The following is a 25,706-nucleotide window of genomic DNA, read 5'->3' on the forward strand; positions in this document are numbered from 1 at the left end:
ACTTAATTTAAGTTTCCTACAAATCCTATTCTGTTCTTCCCACCATCCGAAGGTGGGATTCAGCTATATATATATCTGCCAAGTAAGTTTCATGAACAAAATGTTATTGTTATAATACAATTAAGTTTGTTCATACTTACCTGGCAGATATATATAATTAAGTGCCACCCACCTCCCCTCAGGAGACAGTGGCACTGATAAAATATGAATAGAAAATGGGAATGGTTCCTGATATCCGCCTCCCAGCGGCGGGAATGGGTACTACCACCTGGCCGCCCACTGCGTGTGCCGCGAGTTTTGAAATTCTGTCGGACTTCGGAGAATACAGCTATATATATATCTGCCAGGTAAGTATGAACAAACTTGATTGTATTATAACAATAACATATTTAATGCTCCAACAGGAGTCAATAGATTTTGCAAATTCATGTAGTGCAATGTGAAAGGTAATGTATGGAAAAAAAGTAGGTACTTGCAGTATATGCTGTTTTCTGTCTTAAGGACATTTCTATTAAAGGACTCTAAACTCTTAAGAATGATTATTGAAAGAATGTAGTATTTTTTGTTTAACTTATTTTTTAGATATTTACATACTTATTAAACATTTAAGGACAAAAATTCTGTTGTGTTTTTATGTAGTGTCTTTGTACTGTTAAGTTGTGCAGTAAATGGTAATGATTAAAATTGATGGATGTTTATCTTTGGTCATTTGCAGGACTGGCTTGGGCACAGAGTACAGGACTAGTTGATTTCATCAATAGAGCCTTCGACCCCAGAATTGTCAATGTGCCAGAAAATTCCAGCATCGTTGCTTTTGCCATTAAAGTTTTTGGAAGCCTCTTGAGAACCAAAGAAACATTCAGTTATTTTTCAGAAGACAAGGTTTGACCATTACTTTCCGTATAGCATTACGCTTTTTTATATATATATATACGTATACATATATAAAATATGTCAGCTCTTGCAATTAAATTTTATAGATTGTCAGCAAAGTTGAGTGGTTAATATTTTTTCTTACAGGGATACAAACCATCACCTTTCGTGCAGAAGTATTCTTTAGTAGTACTTTAAAACAGTCTTTGAAACTTGGTGCAGGGTAGTTAACTAGTGGTAGGTGGGTGAGTTGGGCAAAAAATATTTTTGGTACACAGTGAGTCAAATAAAAAAAAATTTTATTTATGAAACTTACCAAGTAATTACACAGCTCTAATTTCAAACTTGCTCAACAGCTAAAAATTGAAAATCGCAGTTGCGCTTCTTTCGTTTTTGTGTGGGAGACACGGCCCCACCTACTGTCGGGAAAGATGGCTACAACAGCTGAACAGCTCAATTTGTTTCTTAAAGTCAGTGACTGAACATCTCGTATTTTAAGCAGCTAAATTTTTAATTTGTTCACCGGATGGTTCCTTGGTATCTTCAATTGGTGACGTACTTGGTATTTGTTTTGGTAACCTTTGAGCTATTCTTATTTAATAAGAATTGTTTTGTGATTTCTGAATCTGGCTAGTTAGAAAGTCAGATGCTAGTAATGCTGGTATGTGTTAGGTTTTGCAGCAAAGACTGTAAAACTAAATTGACAAAGCATTTTATGACTCCTATACAATTTGTTCTAGTTTTAGGGGGCAGTCTTGTTTTGTAACTTTAAAGTGTCAAGAGTGTAAGGACTGGGATCAGAGGAAGTGGAAGACCCTTAAGGCACATTTAGGCAAGCTCAAACGTGACTTGAAAAGAAAGGCAGCTCGAGAGCTGAAGCTAGGAATGTAGCTAATTTGCAAGGTTCTCGTAAATTGGATGTAGCCGATGTAACTGTTATGCCTTCTACCTCTTTTGCTTTTTCTCCCCTTCCCAGTCCTCTGACTATTTTGGCCTCTCCTGTATCAGACCCCCATGTTTCTGAGCCTAATGCCATTGCCAGCCTCGAAGTTTGTGTATATAAAAAGTTTGGGTTCATAGATAGTACTATGGAGTAATTGAGAGCTTTGGTGAAAGTCCTTATGGACAAAAGTGTTCATGTAAGTGAAAGTGCTGGTGCAGTGTGTGTGAAGATGTCTATCCAGCCCACCGATGATCGTAGACCTAGGTCCCTGTCAGACTCCCATGCATACTGACAGCCCAAGGGAGGTCAGTGGAGTTTGCTCCATGTAGGTGCCCCCTCAGCTGATCTTGTAAAAGTCCCAGGATGCAGCGGACAGCCATTGGAAAGGCATCTGAAAATCAGTGCATGATCTTTCCTGTGGATCATCAAGCTTGGATGTGGATGAGAGGCAGTGTAGGTGTTATTTTGAAGGTTCATACCCTTTGAAGAGGTGAGCTGAGGACCCGATGGGTAATTCTCCCCCTCCCTACAAACGTAGTAAAGAGGTGGAACGCGCCCCTGTTCCTTCCTGTAGTTTTTAAAGAGGTCCAGATCACACTTCTCTGGAACGTCAGTTGTTGTCACTTTAGCGCTCTCATTTGGCTGTCAAGTGCTTCTTGCACTTCAAGTGCCCTCCTTCTCCACACTACGGATGTCACTGATGAGCGCCCAGTCCTTGCTGACCAGCGCCTGATTTGCCCAGTCTCCCCTGTGCCAGCAGGTGAGCTTCTGGCACCAAGCGGCTGTTGCCTGGATTTGTTTACTAATTTACTGATATCGGACTCACTGCCTCATGACTTGTCCTTGGATCCTATTCGACGACGTTTGGATGAAATCATGAGTCTGCTTAAGAAAAATTCTTCCGCTGCGTAAGTCCTTAGGGTCTTGCAGCAACCTTCTACTCCTTTTGCCAACTTACTAAGGTATTCTTAGTAGCATTTCTGTCTTTTTTCTCTCCTGTGACTCTAGCTTCTCCTGCTTCGGCTTTTTACATGAGGAACCAGCGGACAGAATCTTCCAGGCTTCCTAAGATGGTACTGTCCTCCTCCTCTAGAAAAGCATTAAGAGAGTTAGACAGGTGGCTCTCAGACAAGAGAGAGCAAGGTAAGGTGGCTTTTTGCACTCTGCCATCTCGTTTGGTGAGCATGAGGTGTAATTCTTATGTTACGGAGAAACCCCTTCTCTGGGAGTAGCTGCCTCTTCCCAGGGGGACTTCTCTTGCTTAATAGACTCATTTAGATGCTCAGCCTTTTCTTCCGCTAAAGTGATGTTTTAAGCGTCGGGGGTGGCTCACTTAGTGAGAAATATCTTCAAGACTTTCGAAGTCCTAAGTTTTTTGGACTGGACAGTCGAAGCACTGGCCAAGAAACTAGATGACTAGACAGACCTGCTGGAAGAGTTTTCAGCAGATTTTGGGGAACTATTTCTTGTGCTGATAAAGTAATTAGGAATGGCTCCATGGTGTTGGTTCCGTTGTTTGTGACGGGGATTCTTAAGACGAGGGAACTTTGGTGTTCTTCTGCCTCTAAGGGTGTGACCGTATCTCAGAAATCGGCTTTGCTGTTTGCACCTTTAGACCACAATCACCTGTTCCCACAGAGATAGTGTTGGCACTTCAGAAGAAGGCAACACAGGAACTTTGGAAGAAGTCGACCAAGCGTCCTAAAGACTATTCAAGTTTCCAAGGCAAGTCAGCCTCTCCATTTCAACAGCACTCTTTTTGGGCAAATAGGCCGAGAATTCAGAACAGACCGGGCTCCAATATGTGTTTGACTGGTCCAGCCAGAAGAGCCTTGGTAAAAATGCTCTTCACAAATATTTAAAAGATTTGGTCTTCCTACACAAAAACAAAAGAAGCGCTACTGCTAGTTGCAATTTTTAGCTGCTGCACGAGTTTGAAACTAAAGCTGTGTAATTACTTGGTAAGCATGTTTATAAAACTTTACAGTCCCAGGCTTACGACGTTTCGAGGTTACAGCACATTTCAATTATATTCATCAGAAATTGTTCCAGGTTTACGGCGCATGTTCCAGGGTTACACCACTTACTACGCCGAATTGGCGGAAGAAATATGACTCCAAAAATGCAAAATAATCAATATTTGAAGTTTTTTTTTAATGAAAAATGCAATAAAAATCCAGTTTACATAGTTTTTAATACACCCAAAGCATTAAAAGTAAGTTTTGTACATGGAACTTACCCAGCAGATATATACTTAGCTATAGACAATCCGTCGTACCCCGACAGAAATTCGAATTTCGCGGCACACGCTGCAGGTAGGTCAGGTGATCTACGCCCCTGCCGCTGGGTGGCAGGAATAGGAACGATTACCGTTCTAGAACCAGATTTTCTCTGTCGCGGTAGTGTCAACATACGTTGTTGCTACCTCCTGACTTGATTTTCGTTTTTTCATCGCCATCGACCTTCTGGCTGTCTTTTGCAGGGAAGTACTGGGTCTTTGGTTTGGCATACGCTTTTATTAAACTTTTTAATGAATTTGGCTTCGAAATTTCGAAGAATATATTACGTGAAACTACCAAATTTTTCGGTAGACACTTATATTTTGCAATAAGGGAAATATTGATATTTTTTTTTTCACTAATACGTGTATAAGTGTTAGAACTTGATGAAGGAAAATATAAGATCTAACTTCCTACTTTAGGAAGTCAGAAAGCATATAACTAGATACGCTTCCTTTAGAAGCTTTAAGAGCTCTCGTACTAACGAGCAGTTAGAGTATTGACAATTCTAGTAGTTGTTGCATCCTCATCACCTCTTACTCCACAGAATCTACAAATTCATATGTGCAAATTTGAAGATAAATGGATGGAGCTCAAAAGGCGAGCTCTAAAAAGGTAAGAAGTGAATATAGTGTTCCCAGTTGCAGTGGAGGGTGCGTCTGATCGGCTCCTTAGCGCTTCCAGGCCTAGACCTCTTCCAAAACTCCCAGACCCAGTGGAGGAGGAAAGTCGACAGCCGCAGGAAGGTTAGGGAGAACCCCCACCGGTCAGGCGTCCCTCGGCAGGTTCTGTAGAACGTCCCAGACTGCCAAGGATAGCCATTGATAAGGCATCCTTAAAAAACGAAAATGCGTCTCTTCATCTTACATCCGAAAAGACGAAGAATGTATGTTTGGAGCGATGATCTAGAGAACACTGAGCAAGAGCCAGCCGCTGCCAGGAAGCCGCGTTCCAGCAAGCTAGCGTGAGCTACGTTCCTATAGCCAGCAGCGAGGCGCGTTCCAGCTAACAGACTAGCGCGAGCCGCGTTCCTACAACCAAACGCGAGCCGCGTTCTAGAAAATTTTTCTTGGCGCAAGGCGCCTTCAAAGAGACGAAGCGCCAGCCTGGCGCAATTGCGCCAGAAAACCAAGAAAACTGGCTAGAGCAAGGGAGCCTTACAGTAGAGTGGCAATCAGAACGATCCTTCCCATTGAACATTTCCGGGCAAGAGGCTCTTTCTAAAAGGGGTCTAGTAGGCGCTTGGAAACTGTCAGGGCACACGGGACCTTCCACGCAAGCGGAACGTTCCAGGAGCGAGTCTCCTTTCTAGCGTGCGGAACATTCCAGGCGCGCGGAACATTCCAGACGCTAGGTGCAAGGATCAGGCGCCAGAATATCCTTTCTCTATCTGCCTCGGCAGGGAAAGAAGGTAGTAGATTATCTGCTGTATGAGAATACGATACGGCAAATCATAAGCACATACCGTAGTTTCTTCTTTGCTGAGCAACTCAGTTACCAGTATCCTTCCAGGAATTTCCTAGGAAGGACTACGCTTAAAGGGATTGTTAAGACAACACCTACTTAGCTTCTAGATTTATCGAAGTCTTGTTTCGCTTAGATATGCATTATAAGAACTTCCTGAAGTTCGATAATAATTTTATAAGATTCCTTTATTAAATGGAGTAGCTGGCAACTCTGGAAGAGTAAGGCCAGTCGGCTAACGAGACTGCTATCGCTTAGACACCAACGCAGTATCATGTAGGTGTCGGTCATGAGTGTTCGGTAACATGTCTCTCTCCTGCGGGATGGAATGAATAACCGTGTCTCTCCCCTACAATCGTGGTTTTAGCCTCGGATTGAGGGGATAGTTAAGCAAACATAAATAATATATTGTCTGCCTTTTGCTAAGAAGCTTTCAATAAGAAAGATATTACAACATTTCAATGCTGTTTACCGTAGGTAACATTTTTAAAGGATTCTAACGCAGCAGAACTCTATATTGTATAATGCTCTCATGCTTACGAAAGCATGGCTTATTAGAGTACATGCTTAGTGAGAAGATGAATGTAGTAGAGAATTCACTTTTAAGACTACGGTATGGTCAAGTCTTATGCACATACCGAGGTTAACTACAGAATTCCTAGTATCCATTACAAAGGTTTCCTAGATTAATGCTGTTTACCACAATGTGACAGTATTATAAAGGATTCTAATACGGCAGCGCGCGATATATATAATTCTCTCATCCTTTCGAGAAACGCACACAACCTTTTTAAATTCGGATATTGCTCAAGAGAAGTTGGGTGAGTCGGATGGGAAACATTCTCTTAGTGGCAGAAGTTGTTTCCCTGAATGGACTATACTACGTATATAAAAGTTTTTTCCCACTAAGAACGGAATTAACATGTGAAGGATGTCGGGTACCATAAGGGCATAGATGTTATGGCACATAACCTAAAAAGAACTAGAAGGAAGCGCCAGCCTGGCGCAGCGCCTGCCGCACCATCCAAGATATTTTCTCGTTTTAGCGAGTTATTAACCTAAGAGTCCAGTAGCCTCTCGGACAGCAGGCTCGGTAACGGCAAGATTCGTTCCTGATTTCGTTACCCACCATTTAATCGAAAAGGGGTCGCTTACAAGGAATGATGAAATGATTTATTTTAATCACTTAGGCCAATTCCACGACTCTCTCATATCGCAAAGAGCATCGAGAATCTCTTTTTTCGCCCCTGTTCGCGTTAACAAAAGAGAACCTATTTGGGAACAGACACGGAACGTAACGATCCTTAAGAGGTTCGATGCAAGATTTTGCATGTCCGTGAGAACCTTCTCGGTCGAAGAGGTAAGTAAACTGTTAACGTATTGTATAATCATTTATTGAAAAGAGTTGTGGAGAACCTGCGGAAAGTCGTCTTCATAGATCTCTTTGTAAGGTAGAAGACGAACAGGCTTCCTTTAGACTGCTTTTTTCTTTTTTTTTTTTTCCCTCGAACCAAGAGAGGTAGCAATATAAGACATCTTTAAATTTAAAGAAGGGGAATAAACTTTAGCCTTTTTTCCCCTAGTTATAAATTCTTAACGATATTAAGATAATTGGGCGTCAAAGGAAGAGAGGATGTATGCCTCATTTTGGCCTTAGAGAGGTTGGATTCACAGAAGTCACGTTCTTCTCACAGCATGTTTCGTAAGGCTTTTCCAAGAGTATCTGGATATTCTATCAGAATCTATTATAAATAGACCTATAAAACCTCTCCACTCTGAGTCTGTCCGCGTTGCAGGACTGACCAGAAGTGGACATAATGAGTAGAGGTTTTTCATAAAGGTAAAGACAATAGTCATGGCTAAGACATAGAATTGCTGCAGATCGTGCTAGATGGAATGAGGAAACTGTCCTCTTCCGATACCTCTGTGAACCACATAGCGAGGTTTTTTCTTCACTTTCAGAGGGAAGAACACCTATGTATATATCTGCTATCAAAGAACGCAGTAAAAGGCCATACTCTGTCTCTACAAAGGGAATTAGAGATAACAGAGGATTAAGATCTTCGGGATCTTATACGATACCGCAATACGACAAGAGTAGGATATCATGTACTTCGAATGGGATTTTTTTTGTGGCCACAGATTCCGTGTTCCGACAAAATGGAACTGCTCCTCATCAAACTTCTTTGAGGAAGTTTATGAAGGAATTCTTTGTTTCTCTTAGCCCTAAACGACCAAGAAGACAAGGGAATTTTTTGTGCATTGGAATCTCGCATCAGATTCAATGGAGACTCGGCAATGGGTTCTTGCCAGCATAGTATGTCTGGCAAAAGAAATAAATCCCTCTATTCCTGACGCAACGCTTTCAGATAGAAGTTTAGTTGCCCAGGCAGGGTACTTACATTTTCATCTACAGAAGAAGAGATGGTTTAAAACGTTTGCCTACAGAGTCTTCGGGGTGCGATGAGGGCTCAAAATGCTATTCCCAGAAGGTATTCAGAAGGATACAATAAGAGCTAGAAATCAGGGTTTCCGCCCAATTTCAGCTCAGAGTCTCCTTCGACTTCCAGACTCCTTCCCTTCCTTCGGGCAAGGATAGGGAAGATTCTGCAACGAGGAACCTCATCAACATGTAAGAAGAGATCTCGTTAGCAAAAGAAGTGTTCACGAAGGATCCTCCTCGGAGGAAGACTCTTCTCTCTCGTATTGTTAGATATCCTGTCGTCTACTGGGTGTAGCTGACTAAAATCACCTCCCCTTGCCAGGGGCCAAAAGCTCAAAGGGGAAGAATTTCTTCCACCCTTCTCCAGTCTCCTGATAAACTATGTGGTTGTTCAGGACTCTCGGACAATGTAGCAAAAAAGCGCCCGCCAAAGCCAAGCCGCCAAATTGACCAATACAGGCGAAAAACGCCAGAGGCGGACAGTTCCAGGAACTCGGTCATGGTCTGATACTGAGAAGGAGCGGGCCTCCATTTGCGCCAGAGGCGAACAATCGGACAGATATAAAAGTGTCCAATGTGGACATTGCCAGACAGCCTAGAGACTCTTCCAAGCTCGAAGCTCCAGCAAGTGTGGAGGAGCCAAGCCAGGCGCGAGGCGCCAGCCAGGCTCTAGGAGCCAGCCAGGCTCTAGGAGCCAGCCGGCTCAGGAGCCAGCCAGGCTCTAGGAGCCAGCCAGGCTCTAGGAGCCAGCCAGGCTCTAGGAGCCAGCCAGGCTCTAGAAGCCAGCCAGGCGCCATCCAGGTGCCAGGCTCCTTCAAGGCTAGGCTCCAGTCAGGATTGAGGATCCATCCAGACGCAAGGCTCCTTCCAGTAAAGAGCAACCTAAAGCTCTGTCATGTAAGAGGGCTAGTCCACCCCATTGATATGATACAGGTAAGGCTCTGCCATGTAAGTGGGCAGGGCACCCCCCATTGGCACGATCCGAGAAGGCTCTGTCGTGTAAGCGGGCTAGCCCCCATTGACATGATCCAGAAGGGGTTTTTGTCAGTCATAGGTCCCTACCTCGCTGAAACTCTTGAGGCATGCAGACTCATAGACAGTAATCATGAAGTCTTCTGCAGGCTCAGGTGCCTTCCAGGCGCAAGGCACCAGCCAGACGCAAGGCTCCAGCCAGGCGCGAGGCGCTAGCCAGGAAGGAGGAGCCAATCAGGCACCAGCCAGGCGCAAGGCGCCAGCCAGGCGCAAGGCGCCATCTAGGCGCGAGGCTCCAGCCAGGCTCTAGGCGCCATTCAGGCGCAAGGCTCCAGCCAGGCGCGAGGCGCTAGACAGGCGCTAGGCGCCTGCCAGGCACGAAGCGCGAGCCAGGCTCCAGGCTTCACCCAGAAGAGATCTATATCAAAGAACGCCCTGGCCTTCTTTGAGACATTGTGATCTCCTAAGCACTTGATAAGTGCATTGATGATTCCTTCAAACAGCTGAGAATTAAAAGTGCATGAAGTGCGAGCTTTTCCGAATTCTTGTTCTTTCCCTAACAATATGTCATAAGGACATATTAGCTGTCACATACGGGAGATGCAACTCTGTGTTGACTTCCCATTATCCGAAGGATGTCAAGATAACCTTCGAGGGATCCTTCTCTTGGTTGATACGTGTCTGCGGATACATTGCTGGGATAGGGAGCAGATACTGATCCTTAACTAGTGAGTTAAATTTTATTTAACGTCGTGTTTTTTTCTTTGGGTTGTTTGAAAGGAGTTTGTAGATAACTCTTTTCAACTTAAGCACTAACCCTCGTATTAGGATCAGGTGATCGGGATCGGTGTTGTGCTCCTTAATTATGCCACTAGGCATAGGCATATTGTCATGTAAGAGGCTCTGTCGAGTAAATGGATAAGACCCCATCGACAGACCACAAGAACTCTTAGCCATAGGTCACATCCTCGCTGAGGCTCTTGAGGCGAAGCAGATTCCTAGGCATTAGCCATGGAGTCTTCCGCTGATCAAGTAGGAACCAAGGTTTTATTTATTTATTACCTACAACGTATGTTGTTTACCTGTCTATTCAGTAAATAGTTGTCTCTTTCCCACCACCAAGGGTGTCAATCAGCTAAGTATATATCTGCTGGGTAGTTCCATGTACAAAATGATATTGTTAAGATACAATAAAGTTTTGTACATACTTACCTGGCAGATATATACGATTGATGGCCCACCCAACCTCCCCTCAGGAGACAGGTGGAAGAGAAAATCTGGTTCTAAGAACGGTAATCGTTCCTATTCCTGCCACCCAGCGCAGTGGCGGTAGATCACCTGACCTACCTGCAGCGTGTGCCGCGAAATTCGAATTTCTGTCGGGGACGACGGAGTCTATAGCTAAGTATATATCTGCCAGGTAAGTATGTACAAAACTTTATTGTATCTTAACAATATCATGTTTCCTTAGGATTTTTTGACAATTTTCCGGGGCTTACGATGAATTTTGGTTTATGACGCATCTCAAGAAAGAACCCCCGTCATAAGGTAGGGACTGCCTGTATTTTATTATGAAAATGTCATTTTCAACTCGGAATGCCTTGGTGTGCTCAAATGGAAATTAATAAAAATGATGAAAGGTATACAGGCAGTCAAAGACAAAAAAGGAAATATGCAGACAGACAAAACATGAAGGAAGCATCCACATGAGAACCAACCAAAGTGCTTTTTTGGGCAGAAATACATGGAGGGAGTTTATACATATGCAAAAAAGGGATTTTGACGAAGGAAAAATCTATTTTCTGGGTGATTGGCTCGTGTCGCCCTATGAAAGTATCCTTAATATCATTCTTTCTAGGTAAAATTAGCCTAAAATTACCAGAGAAAAACAAAATTAAGAAAATGTCAGTAAAACTGACTCGCTCACTCTTAAAAAGAAGTGTCGGTATGATATAGGGGCGAGTGTGGAACACTACCACGAGACAAACACCAATTAGAACTTCCTTATCAGAATCCCCCCAAGAGAGAGCTGATACCAACGGGCGATGCAGCCTCTACTACTACTACTAGAGGACGCCACGGACAGCAGCGCCCCTAGCGGTCATCCTTAAATAAAACAGTCAAAAACATCTTGTCCTGCAAGGGGGGGAAACAAACCATAAAAAGGGGGGGTTTCTTAGGGCGACACGAGCCAATCACCCAGAAATAGATTTTTTCCTTCGTCAAAAATTCCCTTTTCTGGGCTCAGCTCGTGTCGGCCTATGAAAGAGTACCAGAGAAACAGACAAGATGGGAAAAAGGGAACAATGAAAAACAGTTAAAAATGATGGATATAATATAAGTAAATCAATTACAGCATACAAATTAAGCACTTAAACTAACTTATATTAAACAGCAAAATAATAGAACGTTAGTAATCTTAAAGTACTTAAATGGTAATTACAGTAAATTACAGAGATGCATGTAAAATAAGGAAAAAAGGAGATTTACTTAACAAAAATTACAAAATATAAACTCATGTGTCCTACCCTAGCACAAAAATAAGGGTAGGTACACTGAAATCCATCATCAATACAAATATTCCAAAATATATACAAACACATTGTGACTGAAGTTCATCACAAATACAAAATGGTGAATATATACAACATATTGTGTCCTACCCTAGCATAAAAATAAAGGGTAGGTACACTGAAGTACATTATCAGTACAAGTGTGGATGTCCCTAGCAAAAAAATAAGGGACAATCCACTATATGATACAACGGCTAAGGCTATGATGTTTGAGTAGCCTGACGATAGGGTGAGGCATGTTGGCTGATGTAGGTAGAAAGGAGACCTGGATCTATACTACAACTACTAAACAGTATCAGGGGAAACTATGTTTCCCGCTGCTACTGCTGAAAACTTTAAAGATTCCAAGGACTTTAAATAATGCCGTTTAAAGACTGTCGGGGATTTCCATCCAGTATACTTTCTAAGATCCTCAAAGTTCATATGTTGGAAATAATTAATTGAGGTGGCTACTCCCCTGATATCATGTGCTTTTGGAATGACTCAGGGTTGCTTGTTTAATGAGTAAAGGATTTGCTGTCTAATGCCTTTAACTGATAAAGTACCACCTTTTTCTCTCATGAAGAGAGCACCTGAGGATCTAGAAGAAGTACGAGATAGAAAGGCTCTAAGAGTTGATACTGGCAGAGAGAAGGATCCTGTGGAAGTGGGATAACCTTCCAAGGAGCCCACCTTGCAAGAGGATCTTCATTTTGGCTAAAAAGCTACGATCCGGAGCAAGTAGAATTCTCCTGATGGGAGGAATTCATTCCACACGCATCCCTGGATAGAGCCGACAGTTCTGAAATTCTAGCTCTGAGGCTAGGCTTAATAAGAATAATGTCTTCCTCAGGAGCATTATGAATGTACAAGATGAGTTGTCAGTATCTGAAGCTAGTTTGAGGACATCATTTAAGAACCATGAAACTGTAGTAGGCCTCTGAGAAGGTCTAAGTCTAGCACAGGCTTTAGGGATAGAAGTGAAATAAGATTCAGTCAAATCTATCTGAAAACCTACTTGAAAGATTTTCTTCAAAGCCGATTTATGAGTGGTAATCGTGCTAGCTGCTAAACCTTTTTTCAAACAAGGATCTGAAAAAGGATATAGCCAAATTAACTGTCATGGTTGTAGTGTTCGATTCTCTCAAGAAAGATGCTAATTTTTTTAACAGCTGAGTCATATTGTCTAATGGTTGACTCTCTCTTATCTGATTCTAGGAAGAGAATATTCTGTGGATCAATGTCAGCATCTTTATTAGCCGCAAACTTCATGAAGTCCATAAAGTTAGGGTCTGGAGAGTTCCTGAGGAAGCGAACACAGTCCTCATTTGTACTGATTGTGATAGTTTGGGATTGGGGATCCGTTGAGGTCGGAGACCCCAATTCCAAAAGAAGAGGATACCAGTTGCTCTTGGGCCAGTCCGGTGCAATCAGAGCTACTATCCCTTTGAAAGACCTTAGTTTGTCTAGGACTTTCAAGAGAAGATTCACTGGAGGAAAAACATAAATTCTCCTCCACTGATTCCAATCCAACGACAGGGCGTCCGTGGCATAAGCCAGAGGGTCCAGGTTGGGGGCCACATAGCAAGGGAGCTTGTGGTTCGCTTGTGAGGCGAAGAGATCCACTTGGAGACCTGGGACTCTCCGGCTTACCCACTGGAATGACCCGACGTCCAGAGACCACTCTGATTCCAGAGGAACTGACGGGACAGGGGCGTCTGCTATCACATTTCTTACTCCTGCCAGGTGAGTGGCAGACAGATGCCATTTGTGTTTGTTTGCTAATGCAAAGATGGCTATCATGACATGGTTCACATGCTTGGATTTGGACCCTCCCCTGTTGATGCAATGAACTACCACTGCACTGTCCAAAACTAGCCTTAGATGAGACTTCTTCGGGGGAAGCAGTCGCTTCAGAGTAAGAAATACTGCCATTGCTTCCAACACGTTTATGTGGAGCTGGCGAAATTGAACTGACCAAGTCCCCTGAACCTGTTTGAACTGAGAGTATCCCCCCCACCCGGACAGGGATGCATCCGTGTGAATGGTTAACACTGGGAGGGGATATTGAAGGGGTACTTTCTTGGCTAAGTTCTTTACTCTTGACCAAGGCCGTAGTTGGTTGCGGAGGATCTGAGGAATTACTGACAACTTGTCTCGATATTTGGAGTTTGCTTTTGACCGCCAAATTCGATTTATATCTTTCAGCCTTGCTTTTCACGAAGGAATTACTGTTACGGAAGCAAACTGAAGAGACCCTAGGATTCTCTCCTGGTTTCTTCTTGACGTTTGCTTGCATTTGAGAAATTGCCTGACAGATTTTGCTATTTCCTTCCGTTTGACCACTGGAATTGATAGATTGTGGGAAGACAAATCCCATTGGATTCCTAGCCACTGAAAACGAGATTCCGGAGTAAGTCTGGATTTTCGTTTTGTTTATCTGGAACCCCAGATGTTCCAGAAAGTGGAACTACCTTTTTGGTAGCTTTGAGACATTCCTCGACTGTTGGTGCCCAGATCAACCAATCGTCGAGGTATGCCGCTACCATGATTCCCTGACCGGCTTTCTCAATTGTTGTACAACCACTTCTGCTATCTTTGTGAATACCCTGGGGGCTACATTCAGACCGAAGGGCATCACTTTGAATGAGAATGTCTGATTTCCTAGCCTGAATCCTAGGAATGGGCGGAAGTGTCTGGCTATAGGGATATGATAGTATGCGTCTGTAAGATCGATGGAGCATGTGACGGCTCCACGCGGAAGTAAGGTCCTTACTTGCGAGAGGGTAAGCATCTTGAACTTGTCGCAGCGAATGAAAGAGTTTAGCTTTGACAAGTCTAAGATTACCCTTCTTTTTGTTGAGCCTTTCTTTGGCACGCTGAATAAGCGACCTTGAAATTTTAGATGTTTGACTCTCGCAATAGCTCCTTTCTGAAGGAGTTCTCCGCGTAATCTATCAATTCCTTTGATGGTATTTGATGAAATGATTTGATTGGAGGAGGATCTTTGATCCAACTCCAGCCTAATCCTTTGGACACTATGCTCTGTGCCCAATTGCTGAACCCCCACCTGTGGCGGAAAGAGGAACAGCCTCCCTCTACCTGGGGAGCCTCATTGCTGATGGGCGGGTTGGCCACCACGCCCTCCTCTGAACTGTCTACTCCTCGTACCCCTTCCTGCGCCACGCTGACGAAAGTAACCTCTCGCCCTACCTCTCGGCTGAGAGTAGCCTTGAGCCTCATATGCAGGGTTGAAGGCCGGCGAGATAGCGTAGGAAGTGGATGGTTGAGATTGCTGGGGCACCAGGAGGATAGGTTGGTTCTGCTTAGAGGTGGAAGGTTGTCCCTGTTGGGTAACTGGGACTGCCTGCACAAATTGCTGCTGTTGCTGGAGTTTTTTATATGGCTGGAACCTCTTACCAGCCTTCTTTGGTTTCTTGCCAGCAGTGGGAACGGATTCCTGTTTTCCTCTTTGAGGAATACACACCTAGCTCTAAGGCTCTGGTTGAGTCTAGCAGCTTCGTGGTGTACCTCGTTCACCGCGGACTCTGGGAAGAGATCCGCTCCCCACATGCTTGCAGCCAAGAGTCTATTAGGCTCATGCCTGATGGTGCACTCTTGTAAGACATGCTTCCGGCAGTTCCTCCTAGCCTGGAAGAAGTCAAAAGCGTCTGTTAGAACCGTCTGAAACTGAGATTTCGCTAGAATCTTGAACAGCGGTTCCGTAGCGTACGAAAGGGCAGCCATTTCTGTGATGATGAGGGAATTGAGGGACCTGCCAAACCTAGTTCGCGCATCGAACTCTGCCTGGATTTAGGAATCCGGCAGCCTAGGTAGTTTCTCACCGAACTGGTCCATGGCGCAGTCCGGTTTGAGTTTACCCAGCGTGAACGTAGCTGGCAAGTTCTCCCACAATTCTCCGAAGGCCGGGAAGAGCGGAGAAGTAGACTCCGCCTCCCTCAACTGTGGAATGGGCTCATCCTTGAGGACTGCCTGAAGAGACTTCTCCACTAATTTCGTGGCGAACGGAAGAGAAACCTCCTCTTCCGTCGCAAAAATAGTGAAGGGACTCTTGTAGGCCTGGAGTTTGGTGTTCGTACACTCCCAGTCCTCAAGGCAGTGAACCCATTCCCGCTGGGCGTGATCTCTACTATAAAGGACTGACTCCTTCGAGATCTTGTCTTCCCTCGTCAGAGCCGTTGGCGTCAGCCTAGCATATCCGATGAAAGGCTGCGTCAGACCCGGAGGGTAAAACTCGAAGTCCTCAATCCTTCGAGTTCCACACTCCGAGATAGAGATCATTCCGTCTTTAAATGGAGCGTAGGCAGCTACTCTCCATGGGTTCTCCATAGAGAAAGCTGGCAAGGAGTCATATGACGGGAGTTGAAGAATCCCCGTGCTAGATGCTGGGGAGACTGGGGAAGGAGCCTGAGCTAGCCCAGCTACTCGGTCCTCATTTTTCTCTATTCTGTTAGAGAGATCCTGGATTGACTGTCCAGATTGAGACAGACTGTTTGGATAATTGCGCAAACATCTGCTCGAAACCGTGTCCCCAGTGCGGAGATTTGTGAGCCTACTAGCACGCCCACCTGTTCCATCACCCCTGCTGAGAAAGTAGAGGGATCAAAGGTGCTGGTGCTTGCTACTCCTACCGGCGTAGCCGGAGTGGAAGCAGTGGAGGCGGGAGAAGGCAGTGACTCGGCGGGAGCGCGAGCCTTCTCCTTCGAAGCCTTGCTTCTGGAGCTCTTTGAATGAGAAGAGCTCGGCTTTGCCTTCACCGCATCGGCATATGAAGTCGACGACTTCTTAGCCGCAGAAGACGAAGACGACTTCCTAGAAGTCGACTTAGCTAGAGTCTTCGGTTCTCTCTTTCCCTTCTCCTTAGGAGGTACAGAGAGAGCGGGAGTGCGAATAGGGACCTCAGATCCCGTAAAGCCTTGGAAAGAAGCAGAAGAAGAGGGGACAGGAGAAGATCCAGGAGCGTCCAAGGAAAGACCTTGGGCGCCCGACATACCTACCTCAACCAACAAATCCTCCCCACCTACCGCCATGGGCTCAAGGTTAAGGTCCAGAGCAGCGACGTCCGGGACCGACTCCTGGGAGGCTACGACCCCAAATGATTGCTGGAGGTCTTGCTGGATGGAGGCTATCAGCGGGGCAGCGGACAAGGGGTCAACGTAACCCGTCGACTTGCCCGCGGGGAAGATCTGGACGGCCAGCTTCCTGTCCAAAATGTAGGGCTGGCCCTTGGCGGCGTTCTTCCCGAAGCCGCCCACCCACGCTTTCAGGGTGGCGAGGGCGACTTCCCTCACACCGGTAGCCTGAAAGAAAGGTGAGATTAGCTGCCAATAGTGGAATGGGATTAACAAACTTACGACTAGAAGTTGTTAGTAAAATAATAAGTAAGCCTATAGTGGACTTACCCCATCTCCCAGCTGACCGACCAGGTCGTAGCAGATGGCGCAGGCTTCAGGGTGCCAGACGATCGTCTCGTTGAACGACGTGGCACAGGGGGCGTGAGACCTGCATTCATCGTGTCCACAGGGGTCGAACAGCGTCGCGTTACAGGCTGGGACCTGGCAGTTGGTAGCCTGTAAGTGAAAAAGTACATGAGTACCAAGTAAACACTTACAGCCTAACATATGCTCCGCTGGAGCCGGAGCGATAAAGTTAGATTAAACCAGAGCCCCGCCAAAATACGTGTGGTAACCAGGTTGGAATATAGGCTATGGCTCCGCCGATGGCGGAAGCACAAAAAGCAACCAACTAGGAGTGGTGGTAATAGAAACCACGACGGAAAATGGCGGGGATGGTTGATAAAAATAATAATAATAACACACAATTCATTGTAAAATATCGAATAATTAGGGTATATCCTTAAAATAAGCATAATAAAACAACCTCTCTCCGCCCGTCTACTAGAAGAGTGCGTAGGTAAGGGGTAAGCTCCCTTCCGGTAGCGGGGGAGAGATATAAGGATATAGTAGGCAAGCAAACCGACCCACTCTATAGTACCCACCCCGCCCGCTAGCGGAGCCAGTAACCTAATAACAAAGGTTGCCCCAGTCTGCGACGGAAGGCTCCTTTCGTATCGTAAGGGAGGTGGCTGAGCAACTGGGGAGGGGGAGAGGAAGGTCTCGGCGAAACACGGCGGGAGCGAGAAAGGAGGGAGGGATGGCCTACTCCTCCCCGCCTCACCCACTACCCGCATGGAGACCCGGAACCTCATAGTGGTCGCCCTATACCCCCCGCTGGGAGGAACCCCTGGTCACCTCCGAAAGGATGAGAGAAGGCGATAGAGGTTGTCATAACAACCAAGGGGTCCCCCAGCTCCTCCCTATATCAGAAAGGGAGGGAAGGGGCAGGGTAAGGTGCTAAGGAACACGTGACCGCAAGTGGCCTAGGCCGCGAGCAACACAACCGTGGTAGGGCCACGTGAACCAAGCTGTACCAATACACGGAACAAGCACCTAGGCTAGCCTAACACCCTAAATAAAAAATATACACTGAAAGGTGGAAGAGACACTTTTAGTAAAAGAGAAAGAAGCCCAGGAGGAGGCAGACTGTTCCAAGAAACAGCAGCCTACTCGGAGCCAGCGATAGCCGATGTAGAGCAAGAGCCGGGATGCTGGGCCGGAAAAAAAACTATTTGTAGCCCTAAATACCAAGCTAAGAGAATGGTAGGAGGGCTGAACTAGCTAAAACTCGATGTAAAACAATGAACGTGAAAAAGTAAGCCCATAAGTATAAGAAGTCCCAGTATGGAGGACCGGGAATTCTTACGGGGCGGCATGGCCGCCACGAGACAACCGGGGAACCGTATATGACCTATTAAGAGGAAAATACTGGTACCCGGAAGATAAAACTGTGGTAAAATATTACTTATGAGTTACTTAACTTAGCCGTGGCAATTGCAGAGCGTTCCATCGTAGATAGTACGGATAAAATCCAATAAAGCACGAGCACAAGAAAATGGCGACTTGTCGCTAGCGCTAAAATTAAGGATGACCGCTATTGGGGCGCTGCTGTCCGTGGCGTCCTCTAGTAGTAGTATTAGAGGCTGCATCGCCCGTTGGTATCAGCTCTCTCTTGGGGGGATTCTGATAAGGAAGTTCTAATTGGTGTTTGTCTCGTGGTAGTGTTCCACACTCGCCCCTATATCATACCGACACTTCTTTTTAAGAGTGAGCGAGTCAGTTTTACTGACATTTTCTTAATTTTTGTTTTCTCTGGTAATTTTAGGCTAATTTTTACCTAGAAAGAATGATATTAAGGATACTTTCATAGGCCGACACGAGCTGAGCCCAGAAATAACACATTTCATGTGGGTAGCTTTGAGATTTAGTCATAAAAGTCTCAGCCTCAGAAAGTGTTCACTACAGAAAAAGTTTCATTATTTTTCGTACTCTATATTTACCACTGTAGAAAATTTTTTATTTTCATACAATCAACTTACCTGTCAGATATATACATAGCTAAGACTCCGTTGTCCTCGACAGAAATTCAAATTTCGCGGCACACGCTGCAGGTAGGTCAGGTGATCACCGTCCTGCCCTGGGTGGCAGGATTAGGAACCATTCCGTTTTCTATTCATATTTTTTCTGTCGCTTGGAATGTAAACAACGTTTGCAGTTCCTCCTGACTTGATTTTTGGATTTCATCGCCATCGATCTTCTGGGCTATCTTTTGCAGGGAAGTACTGGATCTTTGGTTCGGCATACGCATATTAATTTGTTTTAATAACTTTGGCTTCGAAAATTTCGAAGGATTGTTTACGTGTAACTACCGAACTTTTCGGTAGACACTCACATAGTTGCAAGAAGGAAAATTTTAATATTTATTCATAATAACGTGTAGTAAATGTTAGAATGATTGAGCTAACTTCCTTCTTGAGGAAGTAAGGAATAGAAATAGTTACGCTTCCTTTAGAAGTTTTTATAGCATCTCGTACTAACGAGCAGTTAGAGCATTAACAATACTAGTAGTGTTGTATCCTCATCTTCTTACTTCACAGAATCTTCAAATTCATATTGCAATTTGAAGACAAAGGAATGTAGCTCAAAATACGAGCTATTGAAAGGTAAGAAGTGATTTTTAGTAGTGCAGTTGGAGGGTGCGTTCTGATCGGCTCTGTTTCGCTCCCAGGCCTAGACCTCTTCCAAGCTCACATATCCAGAGGAGAAGGAAAGTCGAAAGCCTTACGGAGGTTTATGGAGAATCCCCACCGATCAGCGTCCCCTCGGCAGGATCTGTAGAACCTCCAGACTGCCAAGTTCGCCATTGGAAAGGCGTCCTAATTAGTAGAGGGTGCGTTCGATCGGCTCTGTCTCGCTCTCAGGCTAGACCTCTTCCAAACTCACAAGCCCAGAGGAGAAGGAAAGTCGAAAGCCTTACGGAGGTTATGGAGAATCCCACGATCGGGCGTTCCCTCGGCAGGATCTGTAAAACGTCCCAGACTGCCAGGGATAGCCATTGGAAAGGCATCCTTTAAAAAGTGCGTCTCTTCATCTTACATTCACCCGAAAAGACGAAGAATGTACATGTTTGGAGTTCGGAACGATCTGGCTCGTTCTCTGAAAACTAAGAGAACACTGACTCACTGAGCGCAGAGCGAGAGGCTGAGAGCCAGCCAGCAAGCTAGCGCGAGCCACGTTCCAACAGCCAGCAGCGAGCCGCGTTCCAACAGACTAGCCGCGAGCCGTGTTCCAACAGACTAGCGCGAGCCTCGTTCATACAGATAAACGCGAGCCGCGTTCCAGCAACTGAGTGCGAGCCGCGTTCCAGAACTTTTTTTCTTGGCGGAAGGCGCCTTCAAAGAGAAAAACAGAACGGCTAGACTGAGGAGCCTTATAGTACAGTGGCAATCAGAAGGATGCTTCCATTGAACGTTTACTGGCAAGAGGCTCGTAATACAAGACTAGAGGCGCTCGGATCTATCAGGGCGCACGGGACCTTCCACGCAAGCGGAAAGGAGCGAGTCTCCTTTCTAGCGTGCGGAACATTCCGAGGCGAGCGGAACAACTATCCAGACGCTAGGCGCAAGGATCCAGACGCCAGGCGTCAGAAGATTCCAAAATCTTCATTTGAGAGAGAGGTCAGTCGCGAGACTCCTCTTTGAGTTTTTTTTTTTTTTAACTTGAGCAACTTTCCCCTGGCAAATGTGCAAGATGTCGCACAGGCGGCCGTTGCTTTTGTCAGAAGGATTCTGACACTAAGAGAAGTCCCTTTTCATTATCAGAAGACTCCTGTGTTAGGCAGTTCCTCTTAATGCGGACTCTCTCCTTCATCCATGCTCTTCCCTCTTTTGAGGAGGCAAGAGCTTTGGGAGTTTTTCTTAATAAGAATCTCATCAACGTTTGGGTATGATGGCGGATAGGACATATCTACTTCCTTCCGTAAACCCTAGTGATGAACAGGAATTCTGTCTCTTCCGCGATTTATGAGGAAATCACGAAGTTTTAAAGAGTTCCTGGATTAACTTCCTTCCTTAAGGATATATATAGTATACTCTTTCTTTCGTTCTATTAACGAAAAGAACGAAGATAGTAGAAGGTAGTAGAGTTTCTGCTGTATGAGAATACGATACGGTCAAATCATAAACACATACCGTAGTTACTTCTTTTCTGTGCAACTCAATTACCAGTATCCTTCTACGACTTTCCTAGGAAGGACTACGCTTAAAGGGATTGTTAAGACAACACCTACTTAGCTTCTAGATTTATCGAAGTCTTGTTTCGCTTAAATATGCTTTAATAAGAACTTCCTGAAGTTCGATAATAATTTTATAAAATTCCTTTATTAAATGGAGTAGCTGGCAACTCTGGAAGAGTAAGGCCAGACGGCTAACGGGGACTGCTTTCGCTGAGAGCCTGAGACCAGCGCAGTACGCCTGCGCCAGTTAAGTTACTGTCAGTACCATGTAGGTGTCAGTCATGAGCGGTTGAGTGTATCTCTCTCTCCTGCGGGATGGAATAACTATCTGTATCTCTCCCCTACAATCGCAGTCTTAACCTCGGATTGAGGGGATAGTTAAGCTAACATAAATATAATATTGTATGCCTTTTGCTAAGAAGCTTTCAATAAGAGAGATAGTACAACCTTTCAATGCTGTTTACCGTAGGTAACATTATTAAAGGATTCTATCGCAGCAGAACATTATATTATGTAATGCTCTCAGGCTTACGAAAGCATAGCTATTAGAGTACATGCTCAGAAGAAGATGGATGAGTCGCATGGGAAAACTATTCTCTTGGGGCAGAACTTGTTTACCCTGAATGGACATACTACGTATATAAAGCTTTTTCCTACTAAGAACGGAATAACATGTGAAAGGATGTCGGGTACCATAAAGGCACAGGTGTTCTGGCACATAACAAAAAGAATTAGAAGGAAGCGCCAGTCTGGCGCAATGCGCCAGAAGTGCCAACCTGGCGCAATGCTCCCAGAAGCGCCAGCCTGGCGCAAAAATTTGCGCCAGAAGCCGCCAGCCTGGCGCAGTGAGCCAAGAGCACCATCCAAGATTTTCTCGGTTTTAGCGAGTTATTAACCTAAGAGTCCAGTTGCCTCTCGGACACCAGGCTCGGTAACGGCAAGATTCGTTCCTGATTTCGTTACCCATTTAATCTCTTAGGCCAATTCCACGACTCTCTTCATATCGCAAAGAGCATCGAGAATCTCTTTTTTCGCTCCTATTCGCGTTAACAAAGAGATCCTTCTCGATCGACGATAATAACTGTTAACATGTTTAACATTTATTGGAAAGAGTTGTGAGAACCTGCGGAAAGTCTTCTTCATAGATCTCTCAGTAGGTAGAAGAACGAACAGGCTTCCTATAGACTGCTTCCTTTTCCTCGAACCAAGAGAGGTAGCAATATACGCCATCTTTTATTGTTTTTTTAGAAAGGGGAATAAAACTCTTTAGTATTTTTTCCCCTAAATATAAATTATTTGCAGAATTTAAGACAAAGGGCGTCAAAGAAAGAGAAGATAATATTTTAGCCTCATTTTGGCCTTAGAGAGGTTGGATTTACAGAGGTCACGTTTCTTCTCACAGCATGTTTTGGAAGTCTTTTCCAAGACAGTTTGAATATTCTATCAGCATCTATTATAATGGACCTTAACAACCTCTCCACTCTGAGTCTGTCTGCGTGCAGACTGACCAGAAGTGGACATGAATGAGAGGATTTTTCAAGGTAAATAAAGACAGAGTCATGGACAAGATATAGAATTGCTGCAGATTGTGCTAGAGGGAATGAGGAAACTGTCCTCTTCCGATACCTCTGTGAACCACATAGCGGTTTTTTCTTCCCTTTCAGAGGGAAGAATCACCTTTTTAATATTATCTGTTATCAAAGAACACAGTAAAAGGCTATACTCTGTCTCTATAAAGGGATTGGAGATGGCAGAGGATTAGATCTTCGGGATCTTATACGATACCTCAATATGACACGAGTAGGATATCATGTATTTCTAATGGGATCTTTTTTGTGGCCAACCATATTCTATGTTCCGACAAGATGGAACTGCTCCTCATCAAACTACTTTGAGAGATTTTTATGAGGGAATTCTTTGTTTCTCTTGGTCCCAAACGATCAAGAAGACAAGTGAATTTTTTTTTTTGAGCATTGAAATCTCGCATCAGATTCTATGGAGATTAGGCAATGGGTTCTTGCCAGCATAGTATGTCTGGCAAAAGAACTAAAACCCCCTATTCCTGATTCAATGTTTTCAGATAGAGGTTTCGTTGTCCAGGCAGGATACTTACGTTTTCATCTACAGTAGAATGGTTAAAACGTTTGCCTACAGAGTCTTTGGAATGCGATGACGGCTCGAAATGCTTCCCAGGTGTTCAGAGGGATACAATAAGGAGCTAGAAATCAGGAGTACTCCCAATTTCAGCTCGGAGTCTCCTTCGACTTCCAAGCTTCTTCCCTTCCTTCGGACAAGGATAGGGAAGATTCTGCAACGAGAAGCCTCTTCAACAGGTAAGAAGAGATCTCGTGAGCAAGGGAAGTACTCAAGAAGGATCCTCCTCAGAGGAAGACTTATCTCTCATACTGTTAGATATCCTATCGTATACTGGATGTAGCTGACTACAATCACCTCCCCTTGCCGGAGAGGCCAAAGCTCAAAGTGGAAGAATTTCTTCCACCCTTCTCCAGTCTTGTGATTTACTATTGTGGATGTTCAGGACTTTCGGACAATGTAGCGCCAACCAGGAGCCTTATGCTAAAACAGGCGTAAAAAACGCCAGAGGCAGACAGCCCCAAGAACACTGTCATTGTCTGATGAGGAGAAAGACTGGCCCTACAACCTGACACAGATGCGCTAGATGCGAACATATAGGACAGATAAGAGTGTCCGATGTGGACATTGCCAGACATCCTCGAGATCTACCAAGCTCGAAGCTCCGGCAAGTGGGGAGGAGCAACCAGGCGCGAGGCGCCAGGCAGGAGCGAGGCGCCAGGCAGGCGCAAGGTACCAGCCAGCGCGAAGCTCCAGGCAGGCGCAAGGCACCACTCCAACCGGGCGCGAGCGCCCAGCCAGGCACGAGCAGCCAGCCAGGCGCAAGCCAGGCTATAGGCGTGAATCTCCAGCTAAGGCGCAAGGCGTCAACCAGATGCGAGGCGCCAGTCAAGCGAAAGGTACCAGACAAGCGCTAGGCGCCAACCAAGAGCGAAGCACCAGCCAGGCGCGAGGTTCCTGCCAGGCTTCAGGCTTCAGTCGGGAGAGATCCATTTCAAGAAAGCCCTGGTCTTCTTTGAAACATGGAGATCTCCTAAGCACTTCATAAGTGACTTGATTCCTTCAAACAGCTGAGAATTAAAAGCGCAGGAAGTGCGCGTTTTTGCAAATTCTGGTTCTTTACATAACAATATGTCATATAAGACATATTAGCGGTGTTGTACAGTAGAGGCAACTCTGTGTTGCTTCTCATTACACAAAGGATGTCAAGTTAACCTACGAGAGATCCTTCTCTTTTGGTTTATACGTTTCTGCGGATACGTTACTGGGATAAGGAGCCGACACTGATCCTTAACTTTGAGTTAAAGTTTTTTAACTTAGTGAAATTATTGGGGTTTTTGAAAGGATTGTGTGGGGATAACTCTTTTCAATTGAGCGCGAACCCTCGTGTTAGGATCAGGTGATCGGGATTGGTGTTGCGCTCCTTCATAAGGTGTATTGTCATAGAAGTGGTCCAGTACCCATTGACAAAGTCCTTTCAGGCTCTGCCGAGTAAACGGTTCATACCCCATCGGCAGACCCACAAGAACTCTTTAGCCATAGATCACATATCTGCGCTAAAGTCTTGAGGTGATGCAGACTACCGGGCAAACAGCCACGAAGTCTACCACCTATCAGATAGGAACCAAGGTTATTATACCTACAACATATGTTGTTTACCTGTCTATTCCATGTTAGCTGTCTCTTACCCCTCCACCAAAGGGTGTCAATCAGCTATGTATATATCTGACAGGTAAGTTGATTGTATGAAAATGATATTGTTATAATACAATAAAGTTTCATACATACTTACCTGGCAGATATATCGATTAATGGCCCCACCAGCCTCCCCGCAGGAGACAGGTGGAAGAGAAAAAATATGAATAGCAAACAGGAATGGTTCCTAATCCTGCCACCCAGGGCAGGATGGTAGATCACCTGACCTACCTCAGCAGTGTGCCGCGAAATTTGAATTTCTGTCGGGGACGACGGAGTCTTAGCTATGTATATCTGCCAGGTAAGTATGTATGAAACTTTATTGTATTATAACAAAATTCATTTTTCATACTCTATATTTACCAGTGTAGAAAATTGATGTTATTTTAATGGCCTCAAAATATGTATTCCCCCTCGGCATACATTGGCTCCATTAATACCCCCCAAAATGCTAACCTTTCTGACCTGACTTTAGTTCAGTAGTGTAGGAAACAAATTGAAGTGAGATGATGTCAGGTCAGGTGAGTAATTAGCATAAGGTCACAGTTTAAGAGAACAGTTGGCTGCTTCAGCCATTGGAATATTGCCTTGAGCAACAACACCCCTGCTTGCTTCTGCTTACACTTTTAGCTTGAGTGTTTTTGTTAACTGTCACAGCTTTATATTTAATACTTCTCATGAATGGTCTGATAGATGGCACCTTTTTTAATTTTTTGGAAGGTTGAAGGTTGAGAACCTTG

The 25,706-nt window shown here is 44.8% G+C and overlaps 1 protein-coding gene across 1 annotated transcript in view; it reads left to right on the plus strand.

The window, feature by feature from the left end:
- LOC135210327 (uncharacterized) overlaps window positions 1–25,706 on the plus strand; it is a 702,311-nt gene that overhangs the window by 498,874 nt on the left and 177,731 nt on the right. The window contains 1 exon segment of the mRNA XM_064243213.1: window positions 716–882. Within this exon segment, the coding sequence (XP_064099283.1) occupies window positions 716–882 (167 nt within the window).

This window comes from Macrobrachium nipponense, chromosome 39 (assembly GCF_015104395.2).
Source record: "Macrobrachium nipponense isolate FS-2020 chromosome 39, ASM1510439v2, whole genome shotgun sequence".
Classification (NCBI taxonomy): domain Eukaryota; kingdom Metazoa; phylum Arthropoda; class Malacostraca; order Decapoda; family Palaemonidae; genus Macrobrachium; species Macrobrachium nipponense.